Genomic DNA, 16,205 nt, shown 5'->3' on the forward strand with positions numbered 1-16,205 from the left:
TACTCTCGTGTATTGGGGGCCTCGGCCCAGTTTACGAAAGCATCTGGCCAATCGAGTAGTCTAGCCACATTCCTAATATTCAGATGGGTGGGGTGGACTGCAGAAAAGCTCATGGCAGACATGATTGCAATCATGGGAGAGCTCAACATTATGCAGAGTGCCGCCCGTAACTCAGTACTCAGTTCAACACCCAAGCTATGTACGGTTTAACTGGATCTCGGCTGCTAACGACATCTAACACTGTTTACCACATTGCCTACTTTCGGTACCTGGACTAGGTAGACTACAAGTATAGCAAGTACGAGGCTGGTGCCGACACAGAGCGCGTCGCAGAAGTCTCGTCTGGAACACCCTCTGCTTAGTGACATCAACAAAAGAGACTGAAGCATATATGTCAATATATGCTGCCGAAGCATGTATGCCGAAATATAATGCCTTGTGTATGTCTTAAAAGCTGAGAACGGCATGCATGCTTGTGTAAGGTTCACAAGGACTTATATGCTTCGGGCTCTTTTGTTGATGGCTAGACGGCAGAAAGCTCAACTTCGGAAAGCAAAAAAAGAAGTGAGTCGAATAAGTCGAAGGTCTCGGAGAAGGACATGAAAAGCAGAAGAAGACGAAGACTAGGGGAAACGCAAAGTCTACCTAACCGCGAGATGTTTTTGTTGTACCCGGGCCGCTCTTAGTGTTGAATCTTTGATTCATCGCACCCTAGTATTTGACGAGTTGTATTAGAAAGTGGACTGGTGCTAGGAGTAAGTCTGCTGGACTTCTCTCGAAAGAATCACCGTCCTGTTTGGGGTGTGACAGTTCGGCGAACGCCGTCCCAGGCATGCTGACTTAAGCACGGACGGTCTCTTGTCGGTTGCCAGATGCGCTCGGAAAGTGAGTATAGCGTTTGCAATGCTGACGTGCCCGTCCCCCAGATCCCATTGCTTGCTGCCAAGCACGTCGCGGAGCATGTGCTTGCCTCCATCATCGACGACACAGTGCTCCAGCGCCCACAGCCCAACCCCTTCAGCTCACTCGTCACTCTCTCGAACGGTTCCAGCTCGGGTGCAGACCCGAGCACCCCTGATGCACTAGCACCGGACGGCGGACTCAACAACACCAGCTCTCTTGCCGTCGTCTTTGGTGTGTCAGCTTTCGTCGTTCTCATCGGAACATATCCCTGGTGGAGATCCTGCATTGCGCAGGCCTTCCTCAGCAACGGTGACAAAAGAGGCATCAACAACGTCCCTAGCTTCGTGAAGATGAACACTGTCAACACTTCTGGATCACGTCCCATCTCAGATGGTGACGAGGCATTCTGGAGCGCTGAAGCCGGTACTCATGACCAAACACCAAGCATGTCTCAGCCCAGCAAAACTCAAGGCAGCCCTCGGAGCAGCAGTCTATCAGTCTCCTCTGACGAGCAGTCCCTTCCCTTCCCACTGCGATTCAGGCAGGATGGAGGGCCATCAGTTCAATACCTCCGCATGTAAGTTTTAATGTGTCGTTCGCCTGGTTCCTCGCGACACTCATTATGGTACCGCAGCTACAGCATGACTGCAAAAGTGCTGAAGCAGCACTGCATCGAGTTCAACCTCTCTCAGACAGGCAACAAGACCGTGCTAGTCGAACGACTGGAGGCATTCAGCCACAATCCTGACTCATGGAACAGGTACGTGACTTTTTTCACTCAATTCAACTGGGAGCTGAACTGTTACTGGAGCGCCCACCCAGGTGCCCACAGGTCTCATAAGGGACCTCGAGTGAAGAGGCCCACGGACAAGCCTAGGACAAGCCGTACCAAAAAGTCTACACAGCGTCGTGCACAACTCGTTCCAGGCGCCAACACTATCAACGGAACCACGACCATCACTGATCGATCAAAAGATGCACGCACCTCAGCCGAGGTTGCCGCACTGCTGCCGTGGGTGAGCTGCTGTTTCTTTCCTCCTCTTTTTTGATTTATCTCTGTCGTGTTGGACTGGTTGAACGTTGGCCTCACAGGCCAAGATGATCTGCATGGAGTATCCATACCAGACAACAGACGGCATGGCTCCAGTTGCCGATGCTGAACCTAGTCATTATCCTATGGGTGGGATGCCTACTGGTACAAGTGCGCACTCTGCCAGCTACATCAATGAGGTGAGCTTGCTCGGTGCTGTGTCTCCCACTTACTATGATATGACATGCTGACAGGTGGATAGTTGCAGGACACCATCATCCAAAATGCAAGCACGAGGCTTATCAGCCTCGTGCAAGATGCCCTCCTTCAACCGGGTGCTGCTGCATCCCCGCATATACTAGGTGCCGAGGAACACAGGGCAGTAGCTCCTCGCTCCACTGATGCCATCACGTCAGGACACAGCATGGTGAGAGAAGCCCCAACACCAGCGAAGCCCGACACAAACAAGGCTCGAGTGCTCAAGCTCGGAGATGGCACTACGCTACAACTGGATGACGGCGATATTCCTGATCCCCCTGCCATCAGCTTCGCAAATGATATCTCAAGCCTCAACGAGATGTGGGATGACCACACTGAGCACTGGCGGGGTATATCAATCATTGTCATCCAGGGCCACCCAATTGCAATCGAGCACTGGCCTGTACTCTATCGCTACGGCAGAGACCAGCAGTGGAAGGGGACGAAGAATAAGTGGACAGACTGGCGTGTGGGTGCAAAATTGAGTTGTTCCACTGCATCTGACTGACCTTCCTCTTCTCTGGGCATCCAGGACATCGTCGAGTGCTATCGTCAGAGCAGCCCAGAGGAGTTCTGGGCCAAATTCAGTGTTGATGGAGAACATGCGACCTTTACCACTATCGTTCAGAAGCTGCGTGATGCACGCAAGGCGGCCCACTCCCGCATCGTGCAACAGGCACATGAGGAGTTTGGTCCTGCATTCGATGCTCATTTTACTTACCGGAGGGGAGGCAGAGAGTATGTCATGACCAAGCCATCCGCTATTGCAAAAAGGTACACCGAGTTGACAGGCAAAGGTTTGGTGTGAAGGTGTTATAGATAGGATTTTTCTTTTGCGCAGTACAAATTTTACGAGAATGGGAACCAGTAATACGAGTATCAGTGCCTAATGGTCAACAGACATGCAACTTGTTGCCATGACTCAGCCGGCGGCCCACCAAAGTTGAACTAACACCACATTTTACTCAGTCCAAGCCCTGACAACAAAGTTTTCTATCAACCTATGGCTGCGACGGTTGACTCCATGCAATGTTTTCCTGGTTTATGCGGGGTGCTTTCAGGGTCTGCTACTGGCCTCGAGATAGATGAAATTGAAGAGGATGTTGCAGCGGAACAAGAAACTATAATTGAGCCCGGCGCTGGTCTGAAAACGGCGAATACTGGGTCAATTGATACTCCTGATTTTGTTAAATTGCAGATGACGCTCATGGAGGCTTCCAAGGGTGTCACAGATGGCACGGATGCTGAATACAAAAGGTGGATGCTTTTCAGCAACTCACCTGACGGGTCACTTATGCTCTTTGCAGGTTAATGAATTCATGTGTCTCATTTGCTATCAGGATCCGCCTTCTGGGGCCGGATGAGGAATTCTTCAGCAAGAGACCACGGGCTGATGCTCCTTTGGTAATTGTAGCCTGGATTATGAACGCGTGAGTGCCGCTTGGAGCCGATCTGTCGTTCTGATGCTGACATTTCATGGAAGCTGCGACTCCATTAATCTTGACGGCACCACAAAGCTGTGTTCCCAGGAACGGGGGACATATGGACATGCTCAGAAAATGCGAGCCTCAATGACCTATGGCTTCGGTAAGCTGAAGGGTCTCGGAAACATGCCATGGCATGAATCCGATGTTGGTGCCACCATGGTTGGCAACCCCTCAATCTCGGTTGAAGTTTCATCTTTCATGTGTTCGCTGCGGAGACGCAAGGTAGTGCTTTGTGATTTTGGCTGATTTGAGGCTGATCAAACTGTGCTAGGTTCAAGCTGGTGAAGTTGCAAACAGTGCTCGTGCTATAACATCGGTGAGTCACGTTGAATATTTTAATATTTCACTGGTGAAAATTTTACAACTCCTGCAGGAGATATTACTCAAATTGTACCACCACAACCGCCTTCCTGAGAACTGGACTGTCCAGCCGTATCAACCTGGCGAGCGAAAACCTGCAGGAGGCTCTCGTACTTCTGACAGCCTGGACAACTGGGGTGGTGGGCGGGTCCGAAGGCTTCTGCATGCTGCATATACAGTGGCATTCTTATGTATGTTGCGGTTTGATGAGGTCCTCAAGATACAGGTTCATGATCTTCGTGTGGCAAACAATCAGGTTGTGTTGTACCTCCCCTTTCGCAAGACCCACCAAAATGGAGGTCTGTGTTCAATCTGTATTTAAATTGCGAGCTGTGATTGAGATATATGATTTTAGATATTAAACCCTTTCATCTCTGGACCCTCTCATCTAATGAAGCCCATCTCTGTCCTACGAGAGCACTTGCCGCTTGGTTTGATGAGTCCCAGATAACGACGGGCTATGTTTTCCGAAAAATGGCATCTGGTGACCGGATAGCAGTGGCAAATAACCCTATGGTGTGTAATTAATGTGTACCTCGATGAAAACAGCTAAAGGTGCCCTTCTAGTCTTCAGAACAGTTCTTAGAGCTGTTTCGAAACAACCTTCTCGACATAAATATTGACCCTGCTCCTTATGGCACTCACTCGTTTCGTCGGGGGGGCTGCCAATATTTGCATATAGAAAGGCGGTGGCCCTTGAGAAGGATTTGTGAGTGGGGCGGGTGGAGCACTGAATTCACCAACATGACAATAGTCAAGTATCTTATCTCCTCGAATGATGACCCTGCAGAGCCAAGGGACCATTTTTTCAACCCCAACCAGCGCCCAGCTGTCAAGTGTCCGCAGTGTGGCCGATGCTGCTTATGTGCTTGATTGCAGTAGGGCAAAGGGTATGAACCTTGACATCACAATAGTAGCCTCGCTTCCTGTTGTACCCGAGACCAAACCAATAGTAGTAGTTCATAATACAGACGAGGTTTGCTGGGCTTCCTGCCGCGATGAAAAGGTACTGTCAGAGAGATTCAGAGTGGAATGCTTGACGCACGCAATACTGATGCTTTTATCTCCATCAGCCTCACCTAGTGCTGTCGCATTGTCTCGAACTGATTCTACAAAGACCATACTCCATGTCGCATCTACCACAGACACCAAAATGAATATGATTTCAGTATTAAGCCGAAGAGCCGCTCGCACCAAAATACCAACGAAAGTATTACATCCCAAGCTCACAATAAACCGCGCTCAAGATCAAGAACCTACAATCCCTCGCCATACTTCCCCATCACCCCCCTCAATGCCGCCTCATTCCCAAACCTCGGTTCAAAACACGCAGCAAACGGCTTAGGATGCACAATAACACCATCCACAAAACCCGACTCATCAATTGGGTTCTCAGGGTCCTGCGTGATCTTGAAAGACCACAAGAGGAGCGCAGCGTTAATGAAGATCGAGCGGTTTGCTATATGTTGTCCTGGGCAGATTCTGCATGTTGCACGTCACATTTTAGTATGTAGGCAACTGGGTTTAATATCAGGGACAAGTACCTGCGTCCAAAACCGAATGAAGGGAACTTGAGGTCGTCCCGGATTTTGCCGTCGGTGTTGAGCCACCTCTGAGGATCGAACTGGTCAGGGTTGGGGTAGACACTTGGGTCACGGGAGATTGCCCTGTTGAAAGGTGATCAGTACAATATCGCATAGAATGGATGTTAGTCGTACCAGTGGTTGCCAAAGACGATAGCACCTTCTGGGATACACGTATTCTTCTGCTCAGGCAGTTAGAACAAAAAAACATGACAGAGCACTGAAAAACGTATGTATGGGATATCAGTCAGCGCACAGGTGTGTGAATCCGAGAGTCGTCACTGGGTCTCCAGCGAAGACACTCCAGCATGAACGCTTCAATCTGCGGGAGGGAGTTGTAGTCGTCGAATGTGGGAGCTGTAACAAAGTTGAGATTTCACTCAGATGAATAACGATATTCGACTTACCTCTGTCACGACTAATGACGACGTCCAGTTCTTCTTGCACTTTCTCCTGAGCCTTGGGATAGCATGCAGAAGCCATGACGACAACCATAATCGCAACAGCAGTCGTGTCCGAACCGACGCCAAAGAGCGACCCAGCAAGATAAGCCATTTCTTCGTCCGAGAGCTTGTGCGAAGACTGGTTCTCAAGAAGATAGCGAGCAAACGAGGGACCAGCTTTGCTGGTCGCCTATGAAGAACAGTCAGGTACTGATGAGGAAAGAAGTGGAACCAACCAACCAATTCTCTCAAAACACGATCAAGCTGGTCATGGAAGAGCTGACTCTCTTCCCTTCTCCACTGCTCCAACTCGGTTCCATATCCCGGAACGTATTTTAATATCGGGTAGCGCTCTACCAGTAATGCACCAGGTCGCATGAGCATCTGGAAGCGCTTGAGCATTTTCTGGATGACGATGATCTCGGGGGGTCGACTTGCCATACGTGACACGCAAGATGACGGAGGCGGTGTAGCTTGAGTTGAATGCATAAGTGATCATAAAACAACACATTGAGTGCAACATACCGATTCGCAGCTGCTTGGTGTCCTTTAGGGTTATTAAGGATATCGAGGATGACATTACGGGCAGCATTCATCTGGATTGGCACATAGGATTCTGCAGCTTTCGCTTGAAGGTGAGTATGAGCCGCTCTGAATCACATAATTTCAGTAAAATAGGTCGTTAAGAGGAGATCTCAACCCAACCTGCGAAGTCTGTGGAACTGCTCTCCTGCGGGTGCAAGGATCAAATGCAGCCCGCGCGACAATATCTCTCCTGCCGCAACTGCACGAGGACGGTCGGCTAGTAGACTACCTTCTTTCTCCATTATATCGACAGATTCCTGTGCAGGTGAGTATGTACTTGGTGACCAGTATTGGAACCATCTTACCTGGTATCTGCCAATGATGACCATGATCTTAGGCCCGATCCGAAGCGAGATGATGGGTCCATAGGTATTGATCCATTCTGCAAACTGCTGAGATTGACTATGATGTGTTTCCCGTTAGTGTCCACATAGAGTTTCGTATTTTATGTACTCACTTAGTTCTTGGCAGAGGAGTTCCGAATAGCCAATTTCCAGGAGGACCAGGAGGAAGAGGCAGGCGTGACTTTGAGCGTATCTTAGCGCGGAGGAGCTTGTCGGCGAGAATGACAGCGACTAATGCTCCTAGGGCCTTGAACCCAAATGTCAAGTCGAACATCCTCTAATAGTTTATAAGGGCAAATACAGTAAAACTTAGTACAAGAGAGAGGACGGAGGAATGAAAGGTACTGACCGCATGGTGCAGCAGCTGAGTTTTATGTCGGACGAGGCTGACAGGCGCTTGACGCTGACCAGTGCTGATGGGAGACCAAGCCTATTCAAGGGTGATGGACTGACAGTTAGTGCGGCTTTGGGACAGCTCAGCCAGTTGTCATGAGACGCAACTCGTATGACAAATTGACAAATATCGATGTCCTGATCCACCGCGGCGTTCACAGTGGAGATATCCAACTTGCTGGAACAATTGAAACTTCTGGTCAATTGAGGCGCATCCAGTATATGTGATGGACACAAAGCTTCGGACGAGATACAAGTACAGTATGTCAAGATTTGTATCAAAGAGTGAGATCAATCAATTCACGATCATCATCATCACCTGTGAGATCAATTATAACACCGTCTGCGGGCACTGCTTCATCTTCATCTTGTGTGAGGTCGATGACGCTCGCAGAAGAGGCAGCAGCTGCGGAGGCCGCACCTGCAGATGACCCATGGACCACGCATGATGTCGACAGTGAATTAGTCTATCCATTTGTCAGCGTGAATGATGATGGTGTTGTTGATAGACATACCTCAATTTGGGGATCACCTGAAGACGACAGGAACATGGTCCGCACCCAGCAGTCATAGATTTGGTCAGCGAGCCATACTCGAACATACTTATGTGAGTCATCCTGACAGCCTTCAGCTGACCCCTCAAGCAGCCGGAGTGTGGCTTGCTTCAGCGTATCAGTGGGTACATCACTGTTGTGCCCCAAAAATCCTGCAAGTGCCTTCTTCGGGCGTGATGCACGGCTGAGAAAGACAGCCCTCGTGCAGCCCGAGCCAAGCTCGATCTGCATCTTGTCAGTATATGTTCAGATAGAGCAACACGGTCCACAGACCTCATTGCTCATAGGCGAATTATTCGCAAGGTCCTCCAGAAGCTCGTGGCAAGATGGCAACAGGCCAAATGGTAGTGCGGAAAGTGCCGAGAAGCTTCTTTGAGTCCCAGCCCAGGAGCTGCTGAATAAGAGACGCAAGTGAAGTGAGGTTAGGTTGGGGCGGGGTTCGCAGTATTTGGGCAGCTCAGTGAGTGGGTTATGTGGGGCGTGCATATAAATTAATGATGCCCGGATTAGGGAAGGAATCAGAGAGTGAGCGAGCGAGGGCTGGATTGCAATCGGCCCATCTTTCAGTTGGATCACTCGCAAGGGTGATATTCAGCGATGTTCCGCCATTGCTGGAGGGACCGGTCCTGGTTGCCACCGTGCATAGCACTGCATAGCATACTATTGTCCATGCAGGGCCAGACCAAGTGCGGTCTCACGTCCGCACCCTGGAAGACCATTCTGAGACAGATGTCAGTGAGAATCAATGTTCGCAGAATGGCGGCTGAAGGCTTACCTTATCATAATCACCCCCACAGCAAATAGCAATGGTAATGAAAGCGTCACCAGTAAGAGAAGGGTCAACTTGCTCCCGGATGGTGCCGATGGTATATATCTTGATGGTGTCGGACAAAAATGTCGAGCTAAGGCAGGAGGACAGGGTCAGGAGGACACAGATGTGGAAGAAAGGCAGCACCTACTTTCGAAGGACGGTTTGGGCACCAAACACGAAGATATCACAGTCATCTGTCATGACCGCATTGATGACGCCAGCCTATTCATCAAGGCCAGCTGCGCCTCAGCTTCCCCCGCAGCCTGGATACCAGGCTTGAATAATAAGGATAGAGGTGGCGAAATTAAACGCACCGTAATCCACTGAGTGTTGAAAGCATCCAGGATGCGCTGTGTTGGCTTCACCATCCAGTGTTCATTTGAAGACACCCTATGTCCTCGTTTAACACCAGGCCGCTGGTCACCGTCATAGCAGAAGATAAGCTGCAGTGGATACCGGGCAAGTCGGGCAAGTCGGAATAGAAATGTTCGAAGGGCGGGATTCTGCCCAGTCTGAGCATGTGCTCGGTGCCACTTGCCTTGTTGGCACTGTTCGAACCATCCGCTGGATCGTAGTAGACATTTAGTGTCAAATGTGGACATGGCCGCTGATATCCAAATGCTAACCTTGCATCAACCCCCACCACATAGGGCAGGTGAGGGGGGGTCCTATGTAGCGGCCCTGGAGGGCAAGAGAGATGACAGGTACCGTTTTTGCAGCAGGCTCGAGTAACTGTAAAGCGACTGAGGTTTGAAATCCGGCAAGCGGCAGGTGCACATACCTCCCACAGGCCGTTTATACCCATGATGACAAGTAAACCCTCTAGTTTATTGCTGCGCGCTGGTGTATCTGAGCTAGTACCCAGATGTGCACAGGAACAAGTTAGCGTGCTGCCCCTAAACAATGCGCATTTGTTTACCTATGTTTGCCTTCAAAGGAGGGATGCGGTGTTTGGTCGCAATGAGCAACAAGAATGCGGCTGGTGACTGAAATATGGTGGGGGAATACGGTGATTTCAGCGTCTTGCAAGAACAGTGTGTTTTGTAATCTAGCGCCTGTAATAGTCACTTAAACGCATGAAAAGATGATGTTAAGATGATGTCCCTTAGCGAGTGCTAGACGTAGTTGAGCTGTTTACACCAGCGCTGGGGGTTCATGGACGGTTGAGGGTGAGATGTTGGGAGGACAACAGCGAGTTTTGATAATATAGCACCTGTACTAACAGTCAATTAGACACATGAAAAGATGAATGTGTCACTTACCTCTCGAGCACGCAGTTGTCTATGCCTGGGGCCGTCCCATGCTAGTAGATGCTAAACCAGCAAGCACCACATTTGATATATCAGACGTGGGATCGTCTTTAGCGCGCGTGCACCGTCTTTAGCACACCAGGATGGTCTTTTTCTTTGCAGGATGGTGGATATGAGCGTGGGTACCTTGGTTTTTGCAGGGAATCCTGCACGTCCACTAGAGGTTTCTTGGGCGAAAAAAGACCCTCCCAAATGGCGTGACATCACGGACCCATCCTCGGAACCGCATGACACCTCCGCAAACTCAATGGGGCGCAGTAGTAGCTTGATGCCGGCAATGGAGCAAGGCCTGGATTCCTGCATGTACTAGTCAGCACACATCTTCAATTCCAAACCATCTCTCAAACCGTCTCTCATTTTGAGGACTTGCGCTCCCATTCGAGATTCCACACTCCTTCCAGATCCAAACCAAACTCCATGCCCTCGGTGAGTGGACTACCCAGACCTATATACTTCCTCCGCACTTCTCGAGTGCAGACGCCCGTGACGTGAGGGCCGCATCACTGCGATGAACCAGAAAAGAGACGTTTGGCAGCGTCGGGACGACATCGTGCCCAACTCCCCGCTCCTCGTTGAATTCGCATGCCTTCCAGCTTCTAGCTGAGGGGTGTCGGGTGTCTCGTCCAGCGCCGATCGGAGACGATTTGTCAAACTTACGACAGTGACGATCGGTCACTGTCCGTCACTTCGTGACCGTCCGTGACTGGACCGTGGTTTTTTTCGTGTCGGCAGATATACTTCTCTCGAAAGAATCACCGTCCTGTTTTGGGTGTGACAGTTCGGCGAACGCCGTCCCAGGCATGCTGACTTAAGCACGGAGTCTCTTGTCGGTTGCCAGATGCGCTCGGAAAGTGAGTATAGCGTTTGCAATGCTGACGTGCCCGTCCCCCAGATCCCATTGCTTGCTGCCAAGCACGTCGCGGAGCATGTGCTTGCCTCCATCATCGACGACACAGTGCTCCAGCGCCCACAGCCCAACCCCTTCAGCTCACTCGTCACTCTCTCGAACGGTTCCAGCTCGGGTGCAGACCCGAGCACCCCTGATGCACTAGCACCGGACGGCGGACTCAACGACACCAGCTCTCTTGCCGTCGTCTTTGGTGTGTCAGCTTTCGTCGTTCTCATCGGAACATATCCCTGGTGGAGATCCTGCATTGCGCAGGCCTTCCTCAGCAACGGTGACAAAAGAGGCATCAACAACGTCCCTAGCTTCGTGAAGATGAACACTGTCAACACTTCTGGATCACGTCCCATCTCAGATGGTGACGAGGCATTCTGGAGCGCTGAAGCCGGTACTCATGACCAAACACCAAGCATGTCTCAGCCCAGCAAAACTCAAGGCAGCCCTCGGAGCAGCAGTCTATCAGTCTCCTCTGACGAGCAGTCCCTTCCCTTCCCACTGCGATTCAGGCAGGATGGAGGGCCATCAGTTCAATACCTCCGCATGTAAGTTTTAATGTGTCGTTCGCCTGGTTCCTCGCGACACTCATTATGGTACCGCAGCTACAGCATGACTGCAAAAGTGCTGAAGCAGCACTGCATCGAGTTCAACCTCTCTCAGACAGGCAACAAGACCGTGCTAGTCGAACGACTGGAGGCATTCAGCCACAATCCTGACTCATGGAACAGGTACGTGACTTTTTCACTCAATTCAACTGGGAGCTGAACTGTTACTGGAGCGCCCACCCAGGTGCCCACAGGTCTCATAAGGGACCTCGAGTGAAGAGGCCCACGGACAAGCCTAGGACAAGCCGTACCAAAAAGTCTACACAGCGTCGTGCACAACTCGTTCCAGGCGCCAACACTATCAACGGAACCACGACCATCACTGATCGATCAAAAGATGCACGCACCTCAGCCGAGGTTGCCGCACTGCTGCCGTGGGTGAGGCTGCTGTTTCTTTCCTCCTCTTTTTTGATTTATCTCTGTCGTGTTGGACTGGTTGAACGTTGGCCTCACAGGCCAAGATGATCTGCATGGAGTATCCATACCAGACAACAGACGGCATGGCTCCAGTTGCCGATGCTGAACCTAGTCATTATCCTATGGGTGGGATGCCTACTGGTACAAGTGCGCACTCTGCCAGCTACATCAATGAGGTGAGCTTGCTCGGTGCTGTGTCTCCCACTTACTATGATATGACATGCTGACAGGTGGATAGTTGCAGGACACCATCATCCAAAATGCAAGCACGAGGCTTATCAGCCTCGTGCAAGATGCCCTCCTTCAACCGGGTGCTGCTGCATCCCCGCATATACTAGGTGCCGAGGAACACAGGGCAGTAGCTCCTCGCTCCACTGATGCCATCACGTCAGGACACAGCATGGTGAGAGAAGCCCCAACACCAGCGAAGCCCGACACAAACAAGGCTCGAGTGCTCAAGCTCGGAGATGGCACTACGCTACAACTGGATGACGGCGATATTCCTGATCCCCCTGCCATCAGCTTCGCAAATGATATCTCAAGCCTCAACGAGATGTGGGATGACCACACTGAGCACTGGCGGGGTATATCAATCATTGTCATCCAGGGCCACCCAATTGCAATCGAGCACTGGCCTGTACTCTATCGCTACGGCAGAGACCAGCAGTGGAAGGGGACGAAGAATAAGTGGACAGACTGGCGTGTGGGTGCAAAATTGAGTTGTTCCACTGCATCTGACTGACCTTCCTCTTCTCTGGGCATCCAGGACATCGTCGAGTGCTATCGTCAGAGCAGCCCAGAGGAGTTCTGGGCCAAATTCAGTGTTGATGGAGAACATGCGACCTTTACCACTATCGTTCAGAAGCTGCGTGATGCACGCAAGGCGGCCCACTCCCGCATCGTGCAACAGGCACATGAGGAGTTTGGTCCTGCATTCGATGCTCATTTTACTTACCGGAGGGGAGGCAGAGAGTATGTCATGACCAAGCCATCCGCTATTGCAAAAAGGTACACCGAGTTGACAGGCAAAGGTTTGGTGTGAAGGTGTTATAGATAGGATTTTTCTTTTGCGCAGTACAAATTTTACGAGAATGGGAACCAGTAATACGAGTATCAGTGCCTAATGGTCAACAGACATGCAACTTGTTGCCATGACTCAGCCGGCGGCCCACCAAAGTTGAACTAACACCACATTTTACTCAGTCCAAGCCCTGACAACAAAGTTTTCTATCAACCTATGGCTGCGACGGTTGACTCCATGCAATGTTTTCCTGGTTTATGCGGGGTGCTTTCAGGGTCTGCTACTGGCCTCGAGATAGATGAAATTGAAGAGGATGTTGCAGCGGAACAAGAAACTATAATTGAGCCCGGCGCTGGTCTGAAAACGGCGAATACTGGGTCAATTGATACTCCTGATTTTGTTAAATTGCAGATGACGCTCATGGAGGCTTCCAAGGGTGTCACAGATGGCACGGATGCTGAATACAAAAGGTGGATGCTTTTCAGCAACTCACCTGACGGGTCACTTATGCTCTTTGCAGGTTAATGAATTCATGTGTCTCATTTGCTATCAGGATCCGCCTTCTGGGGCCGGATGAGGAATTCTTCAGCAAGAGACCACGGGCTGATGCTCCTTTGGTAATTGTAGCCTGGATTATGAACGCGTGAGTGCCGCTTGGAGCCGATCTGTCGTTCTGATGCTGACATTTCATGGAAGCTGCGACTCCATTAATCTTGACGGCACCACAAAGCTGTGTTCCCAGGAACGGGGGACATATGGACATGCTCAGAAAATGCGAGCCTCAATGACCTATGGCTTCGGTAAGCTGAAGGGTCTCGGAAACATGCCATGGCATGAATCCGATGTTGGTGCCACCATGGTTGGCAACCCCTCAATCTCGGTTGAAGTTTCATCTTTCATGTGTTCGCTGCGGAGACGCAAGGTAGTGCTTTGTGATTTTGGCTGATTTGAGGCTGATCAAACTGTGCTAGGTTCAAGCTGGTGAAGTTGCAAACAGTGCTCGTGCTATAACATCGGTGAGTCACGTTGAATATTTTAATATTTCACTGGTGAAAATTTTACAACTCCTGCAGGAGATATTACTCAAATTGTACCACCACAACCGCCTTCCTGAGAACTGGACTGTCCAGCCGTATCAACCTGGCGAGCGAAAACCTGCAGGAGGCTCTCGTACTTCTGACAGCCTGGACAACTGGGGTGGTGGGCGGGTCCGAAGGCTTCTGCATGCTGCATATACAGTGGCATTCTTATGTATGTTGCGGTTTGATGAGGTCCTCAAGATACAGGTTCATGATCTTCGTGTGGCAAACAATCAGGTTGTGTTGTACCTCCCCTTTCGCAAGACCCACCAAAATGGAGGTCTGTGTTCAATCTGTATTTAAATTGCGAGCTGTGATTGAGATATATGATTTTAGATATTAAACCCTTTCATCTCTGGACCCTCTCATCTAATGAAGCCCATCTCTGTCCTACGAGAGCACTTGCCGCTTGGTTTGATGAGTCCCAGATAACGACGGGCTATGTTTTCCGAAAAATGGCATCTGGTGACCGGATAGCAGTGGCAAATAACCCTATGGTGGTAATTAATGATGTGTACCCTGACCTATGAAAACAGCTAAAGGTGCCCTTCTAGTCTTCAGAACAGTTCTTAGAGCTGTTTCGAAACAACCTTCTCGACATAAATATTGACCCTGCTCCTTATGGCACTCACTCGTTTCGTCGGGGGGGCTGCCAATATTTGCATATAGAAAGGCGGTGGCCCTTGAGAAGGATTTGTGAGTGGGGCGGGTGGAGCACTGAATTCACCAACATGACAATAGTCAAGTATCTTATCTCCTCGAATGATGACCCTGCAGAGCCAAGGGACCATTTTTTCAACCCCAACCAGCGCCCAGCTGTCAAGTGTCCGCAGTGTGGCCGATGCTGCTTATGTGCTTGATTGCAGTAGGGCAAAGGGTATGAACCTTGACATCACAATAGTAGCCTCGCTTCCTGTTGTACCCGAGACCAAACCAATAGTAGTAGTTCATAATACAGACGAGGTTTGCTGGGCTTCCTGCCGCGATGAAAAGGTACTGTCAGAGAGATTCAGAGTGGAATGCTTGACGCACGCAATACTGATGCTTTTATCTCCATCAGCCTCACCTAGTGCTGTCGCATTGTCTCGAACTGATTCTACAAAGACCATACTCCATGTCGCATCTACCACAGACACCAAAATGAATATGATTTCAGTATTAAGCCGAAGAGCCGCTCGCACCAAAATACCAACGAAAGTATTACATCCCAAGCTCACAATAAACCGCGCTCAAGATCAAGAACCTACAATCCCTCGCCATACTTCCCCATCACCCCCTCAATGCCGCCTCATTCCCAAACCTCGGTTCAAAACACGCAGCAAACGGCTTAGGATGCACAACACCATCCACAAAACCCGACTCATCAATTGGGTTCTCAGGGTCCTGCGTGATCTTGAAAGACCACAAGAGGAGCGCAGCGTTAATGAAGATCGAGCGGTTTGCTATATGTTGTCCTGGGCAGATTCTGCATGTTGCACGTCACATTTTAGTATGTAGGCAACTGGGTTTAATATCAGGGACAAGTACCTGCGTCCAAAACCGAATGAAGGGAACTTGAGGTCGTCCCGGATTTTGCCGTCGGTGTTGAGCCACCTCTGAGGATCGAACTGGTCAGGGTTGGGGTAGACGCTTGGGTCACGGGAGATTGCCCTGTTGAAAGGTGATCAGTACAATATCGCATAGAATGGATGTTAGTCGTACCAGTGGTTGCCAAAGACGATAGCACCTTCTGGGATACACGTATTCTTCTGCTCAGGCAGTTAGAACAAAAAAACATGACAGAGCACTGAAAAACGTATGTATGGGATATCAGTCAGCGCACGGTGTGTGAATCCGAGAGTCGTCATGGGTCTCCAGCGAAGACACTCCAGCATGAACGCTTCATCTGCGGGGGGAGTTGTAGTCGTCGAATGTGGGAGCTGTAACAAAGTTGAGATTTCACTCAGATGAATAACGATATTCGACTTACCTCTGTCACGACTAATGACGACGTCCAGTTCTTCTTGCACTTTCTCCTGAGCCTTGGGATAGCATGCAGAAGCCATGACGACAACCATAATCGCAACAGCAGTCGTGTCCGAACCGACGCCAAAGAGCGACCCAGCAAGATAAGCCATTTCT

General features: G+C 50.3%; 6 protein-coding genes across 6 annotated transcripts; 4 read left to right on the forward strand and 2 right to left on the reverse strand.

Moving 5' to 3' along the window:
- Positions 1-431: 431 nt before the first annotated feature.
- Positions 432-5,175, forward strand: EDB91DRAFT_1338095 (uncharacterized protein; the record flags this gene model as incomplete). The annotated part of the gene is made up of 16 exons (XM_041325608.1): positions 432-440; positions 528-564; positions 736-755; positions 811-885; positions 927-1,480; positions 1,538-1,663; positions 1,715-1,919; positions 1,996-2,133; positions 2,196-2,660; positions 2,724-2,965; positions 3,161-3,448; positions 3,499-3,621; positions 3,675-3,900; positions 3,950-4,337; positions 4,394-4,554; positions 4,606-5,175. The coding sequence occupies 16 exons, from the start codon at positions 432-434 to the stop codon at positions 4,909-4,911; spliced, it is 3,363 nt and encodes a 1,120-aa protein (XP_041174455.1). The 3' UTR covers positions 4,912-5,175.
- Positions 5,176-5,294: 119 nt separating this feature from the next.
- Positions 5,295-7,267, reverse strand: EDB91DRAFT_1238586 (cytochrome P450; the record flags this gene model as incomplete). Its single annotated transcript, XM_041321739.1, has 10 exons — positions 5,295-5,520; positions 5,583-5,705; positions 5,757-5,784; positions 5,904-5,978; positions 6,029-6,254; positions 6,305-6,497; positions 6,590-6,715; positions 6,770-6,906; positions 6,955-7,051; positions 7,107-7,267. 10 exons carry the CDS (start codon positions 7,265-7,267, stop codon positions 5,295-5,297), a joined length of 1,392 nt encoding a protein of 463 aa, XP_041174456.1.
- A 3,450-nt stretch (positions 7,268-10,717) lies between these two features.
- On the forward strand, positions 10,718-13,149 carry EDB91DRAFT_1148823 (uncharacterized protein). The gene is made up of 6 exons (XM_041319353.1): positions 10,718-11,507; positions 11,565-11,690; positions 11,741-11,945; positions 12,023-12,160; positions 12,223-12,687; positions 12,751-13,149. The coding sequence occupies exons 1-6, from the start codon at positions 10,900-10,902 to the stop codon at positions 13,024-13,026; spliced, it is 1,818 nt and encodes a 605-aa protein (XP_041174457.1). The 5' UTR covers positions 10,718-10,899; the 3' UTR covers positions 13,027-13,149.
- EDB91DRAFT_1148824 (uncharacterized protein) lies at positions 13,150-14,441 on the forward strand. Its single transcript, XM_041319354.1, has 5 exons — positions 13,150-13,475; positions 13,526-13,648; positions 13,702-13,927; positions 13,977-14,021; positions 14,079-14,441. Exons 1-5 carry the CDS (start codon positions 13,222-13,224, stop codon positions 14,385-14,387), a joined length of 957 nt encoding a protein of 318 aa, XP_041174458.1. The 5' UTR covers positions 13,150-13,221; the 3' UTR covers positions 14,388-14,441.
- On the forward strand, positions 14,411-14,944 carry EDB91DRAFT_1238587 (uncharacterized protein; the record flags this gene model as incomplete). The annotated part of the gene is made up of 2 exons (XM_041321740.1): positions 14,411-14,581; positions 14,639-14,944. 2 exons carry the CDS (start codon positions 14,411-14,413, stop codon positions 14,942-14,944), a joined length of 477 nt encoding a protein of 158 aa, XP_041174459.1.
- A 277-nt stretch (positions 14,945-15,221) lies between these two features.
- EDB91DRAFT_1300184 (cytochrome P450) lies at positions 15,222-16,204 on the reverse strand (the record flags this gene model as incomplete). The annotated part of the gene is made up of 4 exons (XM_041324972.1): positions 15,222-15,549; positions 15,612-15,734; positions 15,786-15,829; positions 15,872-16,204. The coding sequence occupies 4 exons, from the start codon at positions 16,199-16,201 to the stop codon at positions 15,354-15,356; spliced, it is 693 nt and encodes a 230-aa protein (XP_041174460.1). The 3' UTR covers positions 15,222-15,353.
- Between the last annotated feature and the right edge of the window lies 1 nt (position 16,205).

The sequence above is a fragment of the Suillus paluster genome, assembly GCF_016628075.1.
Source record: "Suillus paluster strain FC165 chromosome Unknown EDB91scaffold_52, whole genome shotgun sequence".
NCBI classification, from domain to species: Eukaryota; Fungi; Basidiomycota; class Agaricomycetes; order Boletales; family Suillaceae; genus Suillus; species Suillus paluster.

Bases quoted from the DNA above. Each gene is read 5' to 3' on its own strand.
- EDB91DRAFT_1148824 (XM_041319354.1), top strand. From the start codon at position 13,222: ATGGCTGCGACGGTTGACTCCATGCAATGTTTTCCTGGTTTATGCGGG. The intron at 13,476-13,525 runs GTGGATGCTTTT...TGCTCTTTGCAG, and splicing joins ACGGATGCTGAATACAAAAG to GTTAATGAATTCATGTGTCT. The intron at 13,649-13,701 runs GTGAGTGCCGCT...ATTTCATGGAAG, and splicing joins GTAGCCTGGATTATGAACGC to CTGCGACTCCATTAATCTTG.
- EDB91DRAFT_1148823 (XM_041319353.1), top strand. From the start codon at position 10,900: ATGCGCTCGGAAAGTGAGTATAGCGTTTGCAATGCTGACGTGCCCGTC. The intron at 11,946-12,022 runs GTGAGGCTGCTG...TTGGCCTCACAG, and splicing joins TTGCCGCACTGCTGCCGTGG to GCCAAGATGATCTGCATGGA. The intron at 12,688-12,750 runs GTGGGTGCAAAA...CTGGGCATCCAG, and splicing joins ATAAGTGGACAGACTGGCGT to GACATCGTCGAGTGCTATCG.